Source organism: Tarenaya hassleriana, unplaced genomic scaffold (assembly GCF_000463585.1).
Source record: "Tarenaya hassleriana unplaced genomic scaffold, ASM46358v1 Cleome12, whole genome shotgun sequence".
In the NCBI taxonomy this organism is placed as follows: Eukaryota; Viridiplantae; Streptophyta; class Magnoliopsida; order Brassicales; family Cleomaceae; genus Tarenaya; species Tarenaya hassleriana.
The window spans coordinates 657,849-675,195 of NW_010962392.1; the positions used below are offsets into that span (position 1 = coordinate 657,849).

At 37.2% G+C, this 17,347-nt stretch overlaps 4 protein-coding genes and 1 long non-coding RNA gene across 5 annotated transcripts; 3 read left to right on the plus strand and 2 right to left on the minus strand.

Moving 5' to 3' along the window:
- Positions 1-8: 8 nt before the first annotated feature.
- On the minus strand, positions 9-3,283 carry LOC104806260. The gene is made up of 5 exons (XM_010531067.2): positions 3,056-3,283; positions 2,661-2,869; positions 1,948-2,065; positions 487-721; positions 9-324 (listed from the first exon to the last, which is right to left on the minus strand). Exons 2-5 carry the CDS (start codon positions 2,811-2,813, stop codon positions 246-248), a joined length of 585 nt encoding a protein of 194 aa, XP_010529369.1. The 5' UTR covers positions 2,814-2,869; positions 3,056-3,283; the 3' UTR covers positions 9-245.
- LOC104806259 lies at positions 2,836-3,302 on the plus strand. The gene is made up of 2 exons (XR_770595.1): positions 2,836-2,925; positions 3,017-3,302. It is a non-coding gene; the product is annotated as an uncharacterized LOC104806259 (long non-coding RNA).
- A 3,265-nt stretch (positions 3,303-6,567) lies between these two features.
- LOC104806980 (protein YLS9) lies at positions 6,568-7,380 on the plus strand (the record flags this gene model as incomplete). The annotated part of the gene is made up of 1 exon (XM_010532098.1): positions 6,568-7,380. A coding segment is annotated over one exon (645 nt), but the record flags the coding sequence as incomplete, so codon positions are not given.
- A 352-nt stretch (positions 7,381-7,732) lies between these two features.
- LOC104806261 (cysteine-rich receptor-like protein kinase 25) lies at positions 7,733-10,930 on the plus strand. Its single transcript, XM_010531068.1, has 7 exons — positions 7,733-8,625; positions 9,102-9,248; positions 9,344-9,465; positions 9,563-9,773; positions 9,853-10,090; positions 10,167-10,317; positions 10,401-10,930. Exons 1-7 carry the CDS (start codon positions 7,800-7,802, stop codon positions 10,731-10,733), a joined length of 2,028 nt encoding a protein of 675 aa, XP_010529370.1. The 5' UTR covers positions 7,733-7,799; the 3' UTR covers positions 10,734-10,930.
- Positions 10,931-11,390: 460 nt separating this feature from the next.
- LOC104806262 (kinesin-like protein KIN-14C) lies at positions 11,391-16,814 on the minus strand. Its single transcript, XM_010531070.1, has 17 exons — positions 16,493-16,814; positions 15,903-16,121; positions 15,664-15,808; positions 15,473-15,582; positions 15,236-15,355; positions 14,915-15,118; positions 14,605-14,814; positions 14,454-14,528; positions 14,196-14,342; positions 13,783-13,918; positions 13,528-13,637; positions 13,018-13,179; positions 12,689-12,909; positions 12,286-12,367; positions 12,083-12,187; positions 11,885-11,989; positions 11,391-11,785 (listed from the first exon to the last, which is right to left on the minus strand). The coding sequence occupies exons 1-17, from the start codon at positions 16,532-16,534 to the stop codon at positions 11,606-11,608; spliced, it is 2,373 nt and encodes a 790-aa protein (XP_010529372.1). The 5' UTR covers positions 16,535-16,814; the 3' UTR covers positions 11,391-11,605.
- Between the last annotated feature and the right edge of the window lie 533 nt (positions 16,815-17,347).

A 17,347-nucleotide genomic window follows, 5' to 3' on the forward strand; every position in this document is an offset into this window, starting at 1 on the left:
CCCTCGCTCTCTCTCTCTCTCTCTCTCTCTCTCTCTCTCTCTCTCTCTCTTAAATCTCGAATATTTTACAAAAAAAACTAATGTCACATCGACACCCTTTTGTTGCTTTTCTCTGATTCTTCATGGCCTCCAAAGCATATATGTATATATATATATATATGGCTGGTGGTACCGAGGGAATTCCCATGCCCAAGGGCTTAGGTCGGTCCATATATGTGTCCCTCAAGCTATTATTAACATTTAGTCTAGGGTAATATATCTTCAGGACTAGACTTCCTCATCGATAGAGTGAATATGATGAGCAAGATCGATCCCATGCTTGACCTGCCCAAACACATCATCCAATTCAAAAAAACGCATCTCGCAACTGTAGTAATGGAGATGTATAAATAAATGGTTGCCTCAAAATTCAAAAAAAATAATATTTTGTTATAGTATAATGATAGTATTATAGATAGAAAATAATGGGAAGAGAAAAGGACTCACAATGTCGCGAAGAAGAGGACAACTTTCTTTGGGTCTAGAATCCAAGAACGCTTGAAACTTGTCTTCTTCGAGTAACCGAATCTTCTCTCGGTTTGGTCGGAAAGGTTTCCGGCGGTTATGGTGATCTGATGAAGCGGCGACCCGGCCACGGACTCGGCAGTGGCGGCGACGGAGAGATCGGTGGGGTCCACAGGAGCTCCCACGGCGGCGGTCGACTTTTCCGGCGTGCCCGAACCTGAGAATTTAACACACCTCTTGAGAATATGCCCACATACACAATCTCATTCCGCTTACGAAAACCACAATAATTATTTTTTCTTTATTCGGAAAAAAAAATTATATCATAAAGTATTTTATAGTTGTGCGCAAAGGAGCATGCGGCCATAAAGAAAAAAGGTTGGCGGAACAAAATGAATGGTCTGCTAAGGCATGTGACGCTAAGTATATATATCTATATATATACACACTCAAATATTGAATTTAATGGACAGAAATACATGAAATAAATCAGTATTTTCAAATGCATGCATTTCGTTGGAAGAGGTTAATTCGACATAGGGATGTTATAACAAATAAATAAGGAATATTCTCTCCATATTTTTTGATAATACATCGGAATTTTTATAATGGTATTAAAAACTGATAATTTCGAGCTAGAATTTCCCGAAAATCGATAAATGAAGAGGATGAATTTGCTCATGCTTTAAAATATTTTCTCTGTATATATATCAAATGAATTGATTTGGTGAAATTTCATTTTCAAGAAACCTAAGTTTCATGGTTTACTCTCACCTAGTAAACCTTGACCAACGAGGCTTATAAAAATCACAACTTCATGGAGACAAACATCATCTCGTGGTTTAAAAAAAAAAGTAATTAACTTTTAAGTAAGATTTAGCAATATAACCTTACAAAAGAATAACCAGATTTTATAACCTATTTCTATATTCCCATTCTCATTAAAAAAAAAGAATATTTACATACATTTCCCAAAAAAATCCAATAAATTATGAAATACAAATGACCTATTGGACTGTAAATTTTCAGTAAAATAAAAAAATAATATCAAACGATAAGACAAAGACGATTTTTAGAGGCTGTCTGATTAGGAAGAAGTTGGGACAAACACTTAAAGTTGTCACAAACGTGTGGGGAAATCAACAGATGGGACAAAATGGATTTATACGAAGAATCGTTTCGTAGTGATAGTTGATGTAAAAACTTCACGTACCAACAAATTTCATATATACCCCACTCGGGTCAACCGTAATTTTGTACCGCACTAAGATTCGTTAGAAATCTCTCTCTTTTTATTTGCAATTATATAGACCGTTGGATACATTGATTTACATTTCTCGTGATTGTAAAAAACGATTACGAACTATTACCAATATTGCATGGGTTAATTTATTGGCTATTTATCACGATGAAAAAAAGAGAAAAAAGAAAAAGGGGGAATACCTCTGAGAGGGGACTGAGGAGTCGAGGAATCCTTGCCATTGCCATTTGCGTCGTAATGGAGTTTCCTGTCGTTGCTGCTGCTTCGTCCTGAGAATTTCCTCGAAACATTTCTCTGCATCTTTTTTTTTTCATATAATATATATATATATAGCAATTAAATAAAATGATCAAATTAATAATCAGAGAAATAAATGCAGACAACATAATATGATAAATTGAGAACTTGACTCCTTGATTATTCATTCCTTTGTGTATTTTTTTTATATATATAAAATGATATAATTGGTCCCCAATTAAAACTGACACGTGAAGTCAACTTCTTCAGTTCCTTCTAAGAAGATAAAGCCCCCAAAAAAATCAGGATTCAGACAAAAAAAAACCCAAGCTTGATAAACTATGAAGAAATGGGCAATTCCTCCATTATTTTCACAAACTAAATTCCCAGAAAGATGGAAAACCCAATTAAAAAAAAAACTTTCTCAAAGAATAGATTTTTTTTTCGCGCGTGTGATGAAAGAATTGGTATTGATATTCAAAAACCTCAGTTTTTTTTTTTGTGAAAAGATGTGATTTTTTTTGGGGGGATAATTCAGATAATAAAATGCTTTTTTTTTTCAAAAGTAGTGATTGTCTTTTATGGATTCCTTCAAATTCAAAGTTTTTTTCTATTTTTTTTTTTAAAAAAAAGAGGGAAAAGAGAAGACAAGACCTACAGAGAATCTGGGACTGGAGGATATGTCTTTATGGAGAACAGAAGCGAAGCTTTCGACATCGATCATCACGAACTCCTCCGGTTTCTCGGATTTTTTGTACCCGAACCCGTTTTCTCGATCCGGGTTCGGACTTCTCCCCCCATTCGTCTCCATCTTCGACACCAGAGAGAGAGAGAGAGAGAGATGGCGATGGAACAGTAACAAATGATCTGAAAAGAAAATGAAATAAGCCCTCGTACGGTGTCACCAAGCGATAGCCTCAAAGGTCAAAAAGATAATTTCAATATTTAAAAAAGAAATAAAATAATGGTTAATTCTCTGACTAATCCATCTCTCTTTCTGTCTCTTTTCTTCAGCAATGAACAGGAAAGGGCAAAGCTTTTAGTTCAGTTTACCTTTTGACGATGGAAGAGAAGTGAGTGGATTCAGACAAAACAGAGCTCTGTTTCGTTATGGTCTGTGTCAAGAAGAAGAAGAAGGAGGTGAAGAAGATGAAGATGGGGGAGGAGGGGAGGCTGTTTGGTTGGTTTGTATATATATGTGGCTGTCTCTTGAAAATGGGCTGGTGGGTGTTTCTAGAGAGAGATAATGTATTGATTTCCCCTTTCTCTCTCTTCATGGATTTGGCTTTTTTTGATAATATATCTTAATGCTATCATATTATCTTATATTATATTTAATTATTTAGTCATCATTCGAAGGATCCATTTAACTTGAATTGTAATAAATGGGAGATTATTTTTTTTTCTTCTGAATTTGTTGGTATTCCTAAAATTTACCAAAATTAGCTAATTTGACTTCAGAGGAGAATTGTTTTATTTTCCGGAATATTGTTGTTGGATTTTCATTCCTCAAATTTTTTAAAAAACTTATATTGCCGCTATTATTCATGTTGATTATAAAATTGAAAGTCACAACGGTAGAATTAATTCTTCATCAACTTGTCTATTTGACCTAATTTATATAAACCCTTGGTCAACTACAAATTATTCATCCTGTAATCTCGAATTTGTACAACTATCTAAACATTATTCAAATGGACCTCACAAATGTGTCTCAAAACAGGAAAGATGGAAAATGATGATATAAAAAATCAAATATATTTGTAATTTTCTAAAAATAAATTAATCAAATTTAATTTGAAATATAATAAAAGTAAGTAATGAAAATAGTTTTTTCTAAAAAAAATCATATTTAACAAAATTCAAATTTAAATAGAAACTCGATCATTTATGCATATATATATATATTATAAATTTCAAAAATCAAACCAAAAAATATTCTACACAAAATATAGTCAAAAACTGAAAATGTGGACCCCTCACCATCAATAACAAATCTAAAGACCATTTAGCATGTCATCGAATTGCGACAATCAGCATTTTTAATGTTAATAATTTTTCAGTAAAATTATATTCTCTTAGGGTAGAAAACAAAATTGTAAATTTATATAGTAAAGTTTCGTGATTTTAAAAAATAGCTAATTGCGTATGACAGTGGCCAACGGTGCAAACGAGCGATGTGGCTGGAGATAGGACAATTTAGAAAAATGATAATTAATATTATTAGAAATAATTATGAGAATAATGATTTCTTTTTTAGTCGGGCCATGTTCGCAATAAGAACAATGAGTAAGATAATGAAAAAAAATATATGTTTAGGGAACCCAAAGTGTTTTTTTGGACCGTGACATTCTTTCAGATGCACTAATGATTGTATTTATTCTTTATAATTTTGTTAGAAACAGATGTATTTATTCGATTTATTTAATTGCTAGTAGTTTGTTTGTTCCAACTTGTAATCAACATGGATAATGAATACCGTATATAAACCTGTCTCGAATATTTGCAAAATCATATATATATATATATATATATATAATACAAAATTAGGTATATCAAATTTCTAGATTTTATATAACAAAAATTATTAAAGCTGATATTAAAATTTAAAAAATTTCGAGTATAGTTTTTTTTAATGATGGATTATAATAAGTCGTTTACGTTGTAACTCTTTGGATGTTTAAATGAATTTTGTTTGGATGTGGAAGATATTAGGGAGGATAGATATGTTTTAATTCAGTGAAGAATATTTAAACATTGCGAACATGCTGAGCAATTGGTTATTTGGCCATTCATACATATATCATATGACAAAATAAAAATTTTATTTTATTTTTTGGAAATTATGGTCTCCTTAAATATAAAATAAAACTGTACGTGGTAATATTTATATTCTAATATTAATTTACTATATGTCGCAACTTGCAACTTGGCACGCATGATGGGCAACCGAAGATGCACAATAAAATGATTAATAAATTATAGGTCGCCAACGAAAAATAATAATAATTAATCTCATTCTCTCTCTATATATATATATATAATATACATTTATACGTTTTGTTTATTTTTCTATTCGTAATTTTTTCCTTACTTTTTGTTGTAATAAAACCGGTAACTATTTTTTTAAGTATTTGATTTGAATCAAATTCTATAATTCGATTTAAAGTTGAGTTTTATAAAACAATATTCACTCTAAAAAGATCGTTTTCATTTATTTTTTATTGGAATTTAGATTTTAGTTACTTTATTTAATCAAATACAATTATATATTGTTGGATTAAACTTTAATTATAAACCCATGATATGGTATTATCTATATGTCCAACTTACAGGAGAGAAGCTGTAATTTTTTTTTTTTGTGCTTTTAAAATCAGAACAACGATTAATACCGCAAATTTTAAAAGTCTGTCACATATAAATATGCTATAAACATGAAACAAATATCCAAAATTGTCCCAAAAATATATTGAAAATTGTTCAATTCATTCTATTTAAAGAGCTTATACTTCTCATCCTTGGCTAACTTTAGTTTATTTCCTTTTTATATCTCAAATAAAAAAAGACAGAAGTGATCGAATATAGAAAGTTTCACAATCTTTGTCTGTTGTTCCTTTATGTGACTTGACGTTGGATGTGCATCTCTCACATCGCATGTAATCCGTGAATATATGATATATACACATATGTGTATATATATATAATTAAGCATCCAAATTATCAATTAAATTCCATAAATTTAATACAAATTAGCCATTTAAGAAGTATTGCAAGCGACCGAACGAGAACATCAGTAATCAATGTTTTTCCCTATGCCATATTCAAATCTTTATCCTTGCAAGATTCCATCAAGCACATCTTCAAGCTTCAACAAGAACTTTATACCATATTCCTACAGATACATACATACATACACACGTATATTAATATATATATATATATACAGATATATATTAATGCATATATAACAGGATTTGATCACTTTACGTCACAACACAGTTAGTTCTTTCACAACCTTTTCATATTCCTTTCTTCTCCATGCAGTCCAAGAACCCTCCCACTTTATCGCATCGCAGCTTCTTTAATGGCTAAATATATAAACCCTGAACTTCATTCCCGGAAAATCACCAGCAAGGCTGATGCGAGAAAGGAGGCAAAAAAACTATTTACCATTGTAATCAAATGCTCAATTTTTATTTACCATTGTTTTTGTTTTCTGATGGATCAAAACGACGTCGTTTAGCATATCGAGGGCAATTTTGTCATAAAACATATATTTCGTTCCATTTTTATAGCCTTCTGGTTCTTCTTCCTCCGTCAAGCCACAGATCGTTCACACTCCTCAGACTCTCCTTTGACTGCCGAGATTCGCTGAACGTCGATCTTCTTCATCTTCCTTGTACGGATACATTTCCGATCTGTGAAAGCCTTTTACTTTCGATCTTATTTTCGGAATGTGCACGTAGATGCGTAAGACGTTTGTAGGATCTGACGAGGTATCTGCCTGAATTTTCCAATGCAGTGATGGGCAGAGGTCTCGTGCGATTTCTGGCGCTGCTACCATCCGGTCCGACCCGGAAACTCGATCCGTGAAACGCCATCGCTCGGCGAGTTACTACGCTCACCGAGTCAAGGAGAGCCTCACAACCCGAGTCTCGAAATTCATCTGCGCCATATTTCTGTTGATTCTGTTCTTTCTGGGAATAATCGCGTTCATATTATGGATCAGTTTACGCCCTCATCGACCTCGATTCCATATCCAGGATTTCGCAATTCAGGGCCTGGACCAACCTGCAGGATTCGAAAACACCCAGATAACGTTCAACGTCACCATACGTAACTCGAACCAGCACATGGGCGTGTACTATGATTCCATGGAAGGGTCCGTTTACTACAAGGATCAACGTGTCGGGTCAAGCCCGTTGCTTTATCCGTTCTTCCAGGAGCCGAAGAACACGACCGTCGTGACTCAGTCACTCGCTGGAGCTTCACTCACGGTGAGTAGCACTCGTTGGACTGAGTTCACCAATGACCGAGCTCAAGGCTCAGTCGCTTTCAGATTGGAGATGGTTTCTGTGATAAGGTTCAAGCTTAGCAGCTGGATCAGCAAGCGCCATCGCATGCATGCAAACTGTAACATCGTCGTTGGTCCTGACGGCGTGATCTTGCCTAAGTTCAATCACCAACGTTGTCCAGTGTACTTCACTTGATTTGTTGTCTGTTTCTTGATCTGTGTAATAAGGTTTGTGTTTCTTGGTTCATGTCTCTGGTCGATCTTTAGGTTTTGATTTTGTTGCTGTTTCTTGATCTGATTGATATGGAGTGGTTCTTGATCTTGATCTTTCTGTGCTAAACTCAGGGTTAAGGTTTGATGATTTGACCGGTCAAAGTTTGACGTTCTGTTAAAAATTATATTGCCGTTCATGTATATGGACAACGACATGCTTCTTGCCTGAAATCCGAAGATTCCCAAAAGCGTTGACCAAATCTTATGTGATTAATCGAAGTGAATGTCAAATCTTGTGATTTATATCACATATGAATACTTGGTCTGATCTCTGACAGAAAATATTGTCTGACAAAGTCTCGGATGAACTGACGAATAGTTGAAGAACAATTAGTCAATTGGATTAGTATAATCATAATTACGAAAAAACCCCAGATTGTATAATCGCATTTAAATTGACTTTGACCAAATTCTGCCGATCATTGGTCGAATCAAGAAACTTGGGTCGTCTTTATTTTGCAACGATCTCTCAATTCAAGGAAGAAAACAGAGGAGCTCAAGAACAAGAACATGTCTCTGTTCAGATCCTCTGTCTTCAAGATAACATTTTCTCTAATCTCTGCTCTGTTCCTTATGAGCTTCAACGCGGAAGCTGCTGATCCAACTTACCTATACCACACATGTCCGAACACGACGACTTTCACCAGAAACAGCACTTACTTCTCCAATCTCCGAACCGTTCTCTCGTCGCTCTCGTCCCCAAACGCGAGTTACGAGACCGCTTTCGCAAACGCAACCGCTGGTCAAACCCCTGACACGGCCTACGGTATCTTCCTCTGCCGCGGCGACGTTTCGGCCGATGTTTGCCGCGACTGCGTTGTCTTTGCGGTCAACGACACGTTACAGAAGTGCCCTGTCGAGAAAGAGACCGTTATCTGGTACGATGAGTGCATGCTTAGGTACTCTAACCAAAGCATCGTGGGTACCATGAGATTCGGACCAGCAGCTTACTTGTGGAACAGACAAAACATAACGGAGAATCAGGTCAACGAGTTTAGTCAATCTCTGGCTTCTTTGATGATCGATGCTGCATCGATGGCGGCTTCGAGTCCAAGAAAGTTTGCGACAAAGAAAGCAAATTTCACAGTGTTTCAGACAATTTACAGTCTTGTTCAATGCACACCAGATCTAACCAGACTGGACTGTGAGAGTTGTCTCAGACAAGCGATTAATCTGCTACCGGATTGTTGTGACAGACGTATAGGTGGTCGAGTAATGGCTTCGAGCTGTAACATAAGGTATGAGCTTTACCCGTTTTACAACGAAACCATCGTGATGGCTCCTCCACCAACAGTACCTGCTCCACCGCCAAATATTTCCTCTGGGTCTTCAGAAAGTAAGTCCAGAAACTTTATAACATTTCCAGAAAAAAAAGATTGAGTTTTTTCTTATTGTTTGATTGATACAATACAAGTTTTTTGCGGGGAAATCCCCAGCTCGGTTGGTGAGCGCTTGCAACCTAACTCAAGGTTGTGAGTTCGACCCTGCTCAACATGAGCCTCGCCTGAGTCTGTCAGTTTCGGTTGGTTTACCTGCTCGACGTGGTTTGCAGGCTATTGCGTGGAACCCGAGGTTTATCACCACGACCGGAGGGTTGTGAGGGTTCCACCGTCATAAAAAAATACAAGTTTTTTGTGGTGCCCATTTTCAGAAATCGTCAAATTTATGATTTTTCCAGAGTTTATACTTTGCAATGTTGTGCTGAAGATAGTTTTCTTGATGAGCTTAAGGATTTCAGTTCTTCAGCTTCTGCCATCTTTAGTTCATGTTTCTGGTAAATGGGCTGAAACTGTGTCTGAAAACGATGTTCAGGGAAAAGCAAAAGCTCTGCCGTGACAGTGATCGCCATAGTTGTGCCGGTTTCTGTATCTCTGCTGCTTCTGATTGGTGCATATTGCCTACTAGCAAGAAGAAGAAGAAGAAGCAAGATGCAGTTGAGATCTGAACCAGAAAAAAAGGGTAAAATATTGAGCCGATTTCGTCGTTGGAAACTGATACAAGAAAACTTGTTTCTGTTAAAGATCCAAATCAAATGGTATCGCTTTTTGGTGTAGATGGAGACGATATTTCCACAGCAGAATCGCTGCAGTTTCAGTTTAGAACTATTGAAGCAGCCACAAATAAGTTTTCAGACAGTAACAAACTTGGTCATGGTGGATTCGGTGAAGTCTTCATGGTTTGTGTTCTGCAACTCTTCCACGGCTGGAGACAGTAACATATTAACAAAATCATGGTCTGAAATGCTGTTTGTTTAATGTTGTATTTACCATCAGGGTCGGCTTCCGAGTGGACAAGAAATTGCAGTAAAGAGACTGTCTCGAGGATCAACACAAGGAGCTCGAGAGTTCAAGAACGAGGTTGTCTTGGTCGCGAAGCTCCAACACAGAAATCTTGCAAGGCTACTCGGTTATTGCTTGGAAGGCGAAGAGAAGATACTCATCTATGAGTTCATTGCGAACAAAAGCCTCGACTATTTCCTATTCGGTATGATTTAATTTTCCCCGACCCATTTCAAGAATCTTGAACACGCATCAATCTGTTCAAAAAGGTTCAAACTTTACAGACCCGGAAAAGAGAAGATATCTGGACTGGCGGAGAAGATACAAGATCATCGAAGGGATTGCTCGAGGAGTTCTTTATCTTCATCGAGATTCAAGGCTCATGATCATTCACCGTGATCTCAAAGTGAGCAACATTCTTTTAGATGCGGATTTCAACCCGAAGATCTCGGATTTTGGGATGGCAAGGATTTTCGGAATTGATCAGACACAAGCCAACACTGGCAGGATAGTTGGAACATAGTAAGTCTGTTCATAGCAGTCTCTAAAACCCGACAAAAAATCTCAATAATTTAACACAGAGTTGTTCTGTTTCCAGCGGTTACATGTCTCCAGAGTACGCAATACACGGCCATTACTCTGTAAAATCTGATATATACAGCTTCGGAGTCTTGATTCTAGAAATCATAAGCGGCAAAAAGAACAGCAGCTTCTACGAAAGAGATGGAAATGCAGACTTGGTCTCGTATGTGAGTATGAACACAAAAATTTTCAGCCTTTAAAACATTAGGTAAAAGGGCAAAATCAAGATCTTTTCATCGGATTAACACAGGCCTGGAGGCTCTGGGGCGATAATTCGCCGCTAGAACTCGTGGATCCATCGATGGGACGGGATTATCAGACGAACGAAGTGATCAGATGCATCCATATCGGTCTGTTATGTGTTCAAGACGATCTTTCAGACAGGCCTACGATGGAAAACATTCTTATCATGTTGAATAGCTTCACTGTTACTCTACCGGTTCCACAACAACCGGGGTTTTCGATCCGAAGAACAAATGAATCTGATCAGCAATCTAGAGAATCGGGGTCGGAGAAATCTACGAGCAAGTCTATGCCTTGGTCAGTTGATGATTCATCCATAACTGCTCTTCATCCTCGTTAGATCGGTCAGTAAATCTGTGAGTTCTGTCCGAGCAAGGATTCATCAGTTTCTGTAAAACATTGAGACTTTGGTTGGTTTGATCTTGTGATATCCGTTATTGCTATGTGTGTAACTATCTAATCTTTTAAATTTTTCATAGAATGTATCAGATATTCTGTTATATACCAGCATACATGTGTCACCATGTATCTATCAACATAAACCAATGGAACCTTTGCAGATTCTTCTTGAACTCTTCTTTCCTCAGGATGTTGGCAAGATCACATGGAAAAGCGAAGGAATTTACACTGTCTGGATTTTTGTTTAGTTCAAAGTCAATGACACAACTTGTAAACTTCGAACTCGAACGCAACTTGATGTCCCACCAATTCTTCTTGAAACATTCAGTATAAGTACATTGCTTGGTCCAAGTTTTAAAAGGGTCATCACTCATCAGAAGCAACAGAAGTTGAAGTTTTTCAGACAACATGAGTAGCCGATTCATCGTTCTTGCCGTTTTCGGCGTTAACCCAATCCGACGCCAAGTAATCAGAAGAGAATTCAGAGAAACAAGATTCAATCTATGCAAGACGACAATCGTCTAGTGTGATAATGTGCCTATGGCTAAGCCTCTTAATGAAACAGCTGTTATGTCCTGTTCTTCAAGACACATAAACATGTCAGAAAAAGAATACATTACACATTTAAGGCAGTGTTCAACAAGAAATATCCAGTAGATGACATTTTTGCAAAGAGAGCAAGTTGCTCCACTGCTCCCTGAACAAATCTCGGTACAAAACCTCAATCGGAAAAATACAGATTACCACCCACACTAGAAGAACCTCGAACTAGTAATTGGTTATACAGATGAAAATATGGCAGAACAAGCGATTTTAACCGTAACTTAGGCGAGAGTCGATGAGTTTCATTGACGTTTGCCTTCTGGGTATTCCAATCTCGCAAGCATTCACTCGTGCTGCGAATCGGAGCGAGCAGAGAGACTCTCCGGTCGAAGACGGATCCGGAGCTATGTTGACAAACATTAAAGTTTTCGAATCACCGCCTAAACAAGGCTGTTCATTGATACAATTTAGTTAGGATTACAATTCAGAAAGTTCATCACGATACTTATTCTGGAGTCTATAAACTCTATGACGGAACAAAACACAAACCTGGAGAAGATATGTCAACTTCGAATTTCTGAACGGAACATGATCCTCTTTCTTAGCCAAGGCAAAGATAACATCACTCAAAGCCGACAAGCTTTTATTGATAGCCTGATCATGCAGATAGAAAATTAATGGGGATATGTATAAACTATAAAGAACAGAGGGAATGGCTTACAAGAGGATACACTTTAAAACCAATACCTGTGTCTCCTTTAGCCGATCTCCGGTTGCTCCACTTCTCGATAGCCTCTCACTTCCGGCAAGATCGATTAAGTTGAGAACCCCTTGCACCTGTTGTTCAGTACTCTGCAAGACAACAATAACGGTATACATACTAAGAATCTTCAAGTCGTAAGAGAGTTAAGATGACGTGAATTAACTCCAGATGGCATAGATATTATTACCTCGTTCACCCCAGAAATCCGCAGAGTGAACACAAAATGACTCCTCGATGATTGTTCATTCATATTGGTTTTACCCACAGACCTGCATAAAAATATTTCAGCTCAGTAATTCCAGCAGTCAATCCAAACAGAAAGATGTGAGTTTAAGATAATGCAGTCAAGAATAACCAATCATAAACGCACACGGAAACAGCAAGTTTAGGATTCTCTCAGAAACCATGCCTTTCTTATCAGAAAACTGAAATGCAATATGCCAAGTAATTTGCTTCAAACCAAAGGACTACCTTGTCAATCACCTGAAAGCGGTGAAAATTTTATCCATACAGCTTCTGCTAATGCATTACTACCGAGACGCAGGATACACAGAAAGCAGAACAGAAATCATGGAGTTTTAAAAACAAACCTGCTCTGAGCAGCCTGTTGCAAGAGCGAAGAAACCTGCCCAATGCTGCAGACATCCACAACAGTTAAATCGCTGACATGTGTGTTACCATTAGAATCATGTGTGATCGTATATTGTCGTCCAGCAACACTGTTCTCTGCTCGTGTCGAGTCTGTGGTAAGTGTTCGGTTTGTAGAAAGCAAGTCTCTTATGGTCTCGTTGTAAATCTCCAACATTGAAGCCTAGAAGAAAAAACACCAGAAAATTTTAGGCTAGAATGTTTTCTTGGTGAAAGATAAGGAATTAGAAAAAGGTAACTCAATGGAAACATTATGGACTGAAATGTTGACCTGCATCTTGTACTTCCAGCCTTGTGCCTTAAGTGATTGACTGGCTTGGAATATTTGCTCGAGAGATCGAGGAATCAGTCCTTTCTGTTCTGGCATCTCAGGCCTGCCCATCATGGTGTAGGTTTTCCCGGACCCCGTCTGACCGTAAGCAAAGATACAAACCTGCATCCACAAAGAAAGAAGAAAAAACAGAAAAAAAAAAACACATATACACACACACACAAAAGACGCTGTCAGAATACATACTAGAGTTACAAAACTTCTTCAAAAGGTAATTAAAACCAATGCAACCATGTCTATCCAAGCGTAGATGCAATAGTCCATGTAAACACTGAGAACAATCAATCTAGCAGACACGAGGTGAACATGACTCAAGGTGTCTGTAAAACATTTGATGAAACATTAAAGGTATCTTCACCTTGAAGCTAAGTTAAAAGCAACCACCTAAGCAAATCAGTAAAATTGCACCTCCCAAACAGGCATCCAAACAGAGGGAATAAAAAACAAAACCTTGTAGCCATCCAATGCGCTTTGCACGAGTTGAGATATTTCAAAAAATACTTCTTCTTGAGAAGCTTCATGGTTGAATACTTTGTCAAACGTGAAAGGATGTCTGTTTCCTGTGGGCACAGTAGAAAGACTGTAAGGCAGGAAACATGATATGCAATTAAGTACAAGTATAATTCTTTTCAGAGGGCACAAACACTCAGATCACAAACCCATACAAACTGAATGCAGTAGCTCAAGTCAGACAAAAGTTTTTACCACTTTGGATCAGATCAATGCCTCGTCCACGAGATTCTGTTGAAGTAGGATAAGCTATGACATTGACTTCTTGCCCTACATCGTCTGGTAGCAAGGGACGCACTCGACAGAACACACGTATATTTCCTTTTAGTTCCTGTTTGAAATGATAGTTATTAGACATCAAAAGACAATCATAGGTTTGCATTGTAGAAATTTGCGGAATGATGTGATCTTTTATTAATAATCAAATGAACTACAAATACATGAGAGTCTCAAATTAAATAAATAAAGTAGAGAATACATCAAATATTCATAAATCTCTCAAAATCTCTATTTTCCAGATTTGAAAAGATCTTTATGATATGATATAATCTCATAATATTCTTCATATATCTCAACATGCATAGACTCAGCAAAACAAGTTTTATTACCAGAATAGTATTGTGAAGCTTTTTTCGTAATAACTCGCCCTCGCAAAGTTGATGTTCCATGTCTGCAAGGCGGTCTTGCAATTCACTCATATGCTGTTTTTGCTCCTCATATTCCGTCCTAGTAAGAGATATTGATACATCTGCCAACTGAAATAAGAAATAGAGATCTAGATTCAGCAACTGAATTAAGCAAAATAAGTCAGCAACTGCAGTTGGAGCACTTTATAGCAACCAAAGTCAAGTCAATGGCGTGTTTACCTTTTGTTTCTCATTGGCAAAAGCTAATTCTTGCTCCAACATTTTTATACGCTCCTTTTGTAATTTACAAGTTTCCTGCAGTGTATAACTTGGAGTGTCAGAAAGTTGAGAGTAAGCAAGGATAAATCTGAAAATGCTACATTCAACTAACCTCCATGGATCCCGATTTCATTATCAAGATGTCCAACTCTTGAGATGATTTTCCAACACTCTCCTTATACAACGCAATCTCGTCTGTCATCTTTTGCAACTGCACAGCTTGCCGTTCACGGTCATCTCTAACTTGTTGGAGCTCATTTCGAAGGTTACTGACTTCCGTAATCAATAATTCTTTTTGTTTTACAGCATCTTTTTCCGAAGCCTAGATCACAGCAATGAAGGAAAAAAGAAATTAAAGTAAGATTTAAGCAATAAAGCAGGCAGACATCAAAAAGATCTGTAATAGAACAATTGATACGTACTCGAATTGATACTAGTTGATCCTGCAACGATTTACTGTGACTCCTTAGTGTGCCAAGGTTCTCCACAACACTTGACTTCTCTTTTTCAGCACGGTTGAGTGTCTCACGAACTGTCTCAAGATCAGTCTGAAGTTTACTATTATATTGTTGCAGACTTGTGTTGTATTCTTGCAACCTTTTATAGTTATCTTCTAGGGCCTTCGCCTAAAAAATCCAATCCATGAAAATTAACAGATTATGTAGGGATGATGATGATGATGATGATGAGAGTAAAAGCTTATACAGATGTCTAAAAGACAACAGAGAACAAGTTTACCATACCGTCTCCTTGGCAGAATGTTTTTCTTGCTTGACTTTTGCAAGCTCTTCTTCTAGAGAAGCCTGCTGCTTCTCAGCTGCAACTCTAAATTCCTTCTCTCTCTTGTGACTTTCAATCACATCCTAGTCACCAAAACAACAAGAACCCTCAAAAAGTGTAAACCACTCCGAACAAAAGACAATGGAGAAAATATCAGCTACACAAACAAGAAAATCCGAGCTCCTATAGTAGTAGCATACCAGCTTATCTGATTCCTCCTTTGACAGTTTCTCGTGTAGTGACATGTTGTTCTCATTCAATTGTGATATAGTTGCATGTAGCTCCTCTTCTTTGGCCTTCATCTCCAACTCTGTAAATAATTGAAATTCAGAACCAATAACCATCTTACTGCCAGCTATTTGTCATATGAACATGGCTTGCAAGAGATGACCTCTATCGCTGCTTCTTTTTTCCGCAGATTCCAGAGAATTTCGAAGATTTTCCTTCTCCTGGACATGGGTTTCATCTACTTGTTGGAACCATTTGACACAAATCTTCAGCCTCTTGATAATATCAGTCATTTGTTCAATCTTAGCCTGCGGCAAAAATCTGATTTAGTGAAAAGCCAAACAGGAAAGCTTCAAATGTACACCAATAAAGCAAGCAAAACTCAGTTAACACTTAACAGACCTTCGAATCGAACTTGCTGGCTTTCGGTCTCTCATTCAGCAGTGCCACCACCTCATCTTTTGTAAACTCCACTTTACCACAGTCCTCAGCAGTGCCAAGATCACTGTTCGCTGCGGCATCTTGTCTATTCACCGTAGAAAGCACCTGTCTTCTACTGGTACCTTGCATTTCCAATTTCCTGCGTTTGTCAAAGGGGATGCTCGAAATACCCTCTTTTTTCTGCGAATATTTGGAAAACAATAAATCAGTTTTGAATTCAGTGAATTGAGACCGTTTTCCCTTCTACGACAACAATCAAAGCGAATCACAGGAACCCACTAATCCATTATCATTATGAATTTTGTGAACAGCATATCACTCAGCAACTAAGTTCAGAGGCACTTGTGGGAAAGACCTTAATAATTTCGGTGACTCCAATGTCCAATCAAACAAAATAGACCCAGATTTCTCTTTGAATTTTGCAGCCAAATCGTTCGCCTCAAGTTTTCTCACACTAAATCCTAAACGACAACTCTAAAACCCAAACAGAAAGACGAGATTTTCATGGAAGATAAAACCAACACAAAACATGGGAAGAAAAAAAAGCTTACGGATGGGCTGCGGGGAGGTCGGTTCTGGTTTCGAGGTGCCATTTCCGAGAAGCGAGATTCCTACCGATTCCTTCACTATCTGCTCGTCAATGGAAACAGAATCTCGATCGCAACTAAGCGGAGCGTGCTTCGAATTCAGACCTACTGTCAGAGGCTCCTCCGGATTAATCCTACTGATTGCTGGATTGACGGAGAAACCAAACCCTGTTCTTCTCAATCGAGGATGATAAATTAGGGTTCTTCGATTTTCCTTATCGGGATTGAAGGAGAGAGAAAGGCAGGAGGAGGAGCCTCTTCTTTGGAATTTTGAATTGATTTGAAATGAGATCTGGCGGTCTCTTCCAAAATTATAACGTTACTTTTGCCTTCCATATAATAAAATAATTAATTATTACATTATTAGTAAAATATTGGGCTCTATGTGGGCCTGGTGGGCTAACCGATGCGGCCCATCCACAAAAAGATTACTATTACTACTTGTAACCTAATAATTTCCACACGCTTTAATGAATTGGTCACGAAATCATCATCACACGTGTCTGAATATTACTATATCATTTTTTTTTTTGGTGATTTCGCCCAAGCAGAAATAAGAATATCAATCGGCTAATTCAAATTCAAATATACCATAGAGTAAAGTTTTTCTAAACTTAAAGTTGGTACATTTTTCTTGACAATTTTACATATTTTATACAGTATATTTTACAAGTGGTGGACCCAAAAAAAAATCAATGGGAGTAATAACAATTATCTAGAAAAAAAAAAAGAATCATAGAAATTTTTACGGGGATATTATTTATATTTTATTAAAATGATAAGTAACTTTAATTTATTTTTTTTGGGGGGGGGGGGGGG

What these genes read in the sequence shown, in the direction of transcription:
- LOC104806260 (XM_010531067.2), bottom strand. Translation starts at nt 2,813, where the DNA reads ATGGAGACGAATGGGGGGAGAAGTCCGAACCCGGATCGAGAAAACGGG. An exon ending in CCTCCAGTCCCAGATTCTCT is followed by an intron (nt 2,066 to 2,660) that starts GTAGGTCTTGTC and finishes GAAAAAAAAAAG; the next exon opens with ATGCAGAGAAATGTTTCGAG. An exon ending in GTCCTCTTCTTCGCGACATT is followed by an intron (nt 325 to 486) that starts GTGAGTCCTTTT and finishes GTGTTTGGGCAG; the next exon opens with GTCAAGCATGGGATCGATCT.
- LOC104806261 (XM_010531068.1), top strand. Translation starts at nt 7,800, where the DNA reads ATGTCTCTGTTCAGATCCTCTGTCTTCAAGATAACATTTTCTCTAATC. An exon ending in CCTCGACTATTTCCTATTCG is followed by an intron (nt 9,774 to 9,852) that starts GTATGATTTAAT and finishes CAAACTTTACAG; the next exon opens with ACCCGGAAAAGAGAAGATAT. An exon ending in GGCAGGATAGTTGGAACATA is followed by an intron (nt 10,091 to 10,166) that starts GTAAGTCTGTTC and finishes TTCTGTTTCCAG; the next exon opens with CGGTTACATGTCTCCAGAGT.
- LOC104806262 (XM_010531070.1), bottom strand. Translation starts at nt 16,534, where the DNA reads ATGGCACCTCGAAACCAGAACCGACCTCCCCGCAGCCCATCC. An exon ending in GGATTTCTGGGGTGAACGAG is followed by an intron (nt 12,188 to 12,285) that starts GTAATAATATCT and finishes GTTGTCTTGCAG; the next exon opens with AGTACTGAACAACAGGTGCA. An exon ending in ATCGGCTAAAGGAGACACAG is followed by an intron (nt 11,990 to 12,082) that starts GTATTGGTTTTA and finishes CTGCATGATCAG; the next exon opens with GCTATCAATAAAAGCTTGTC.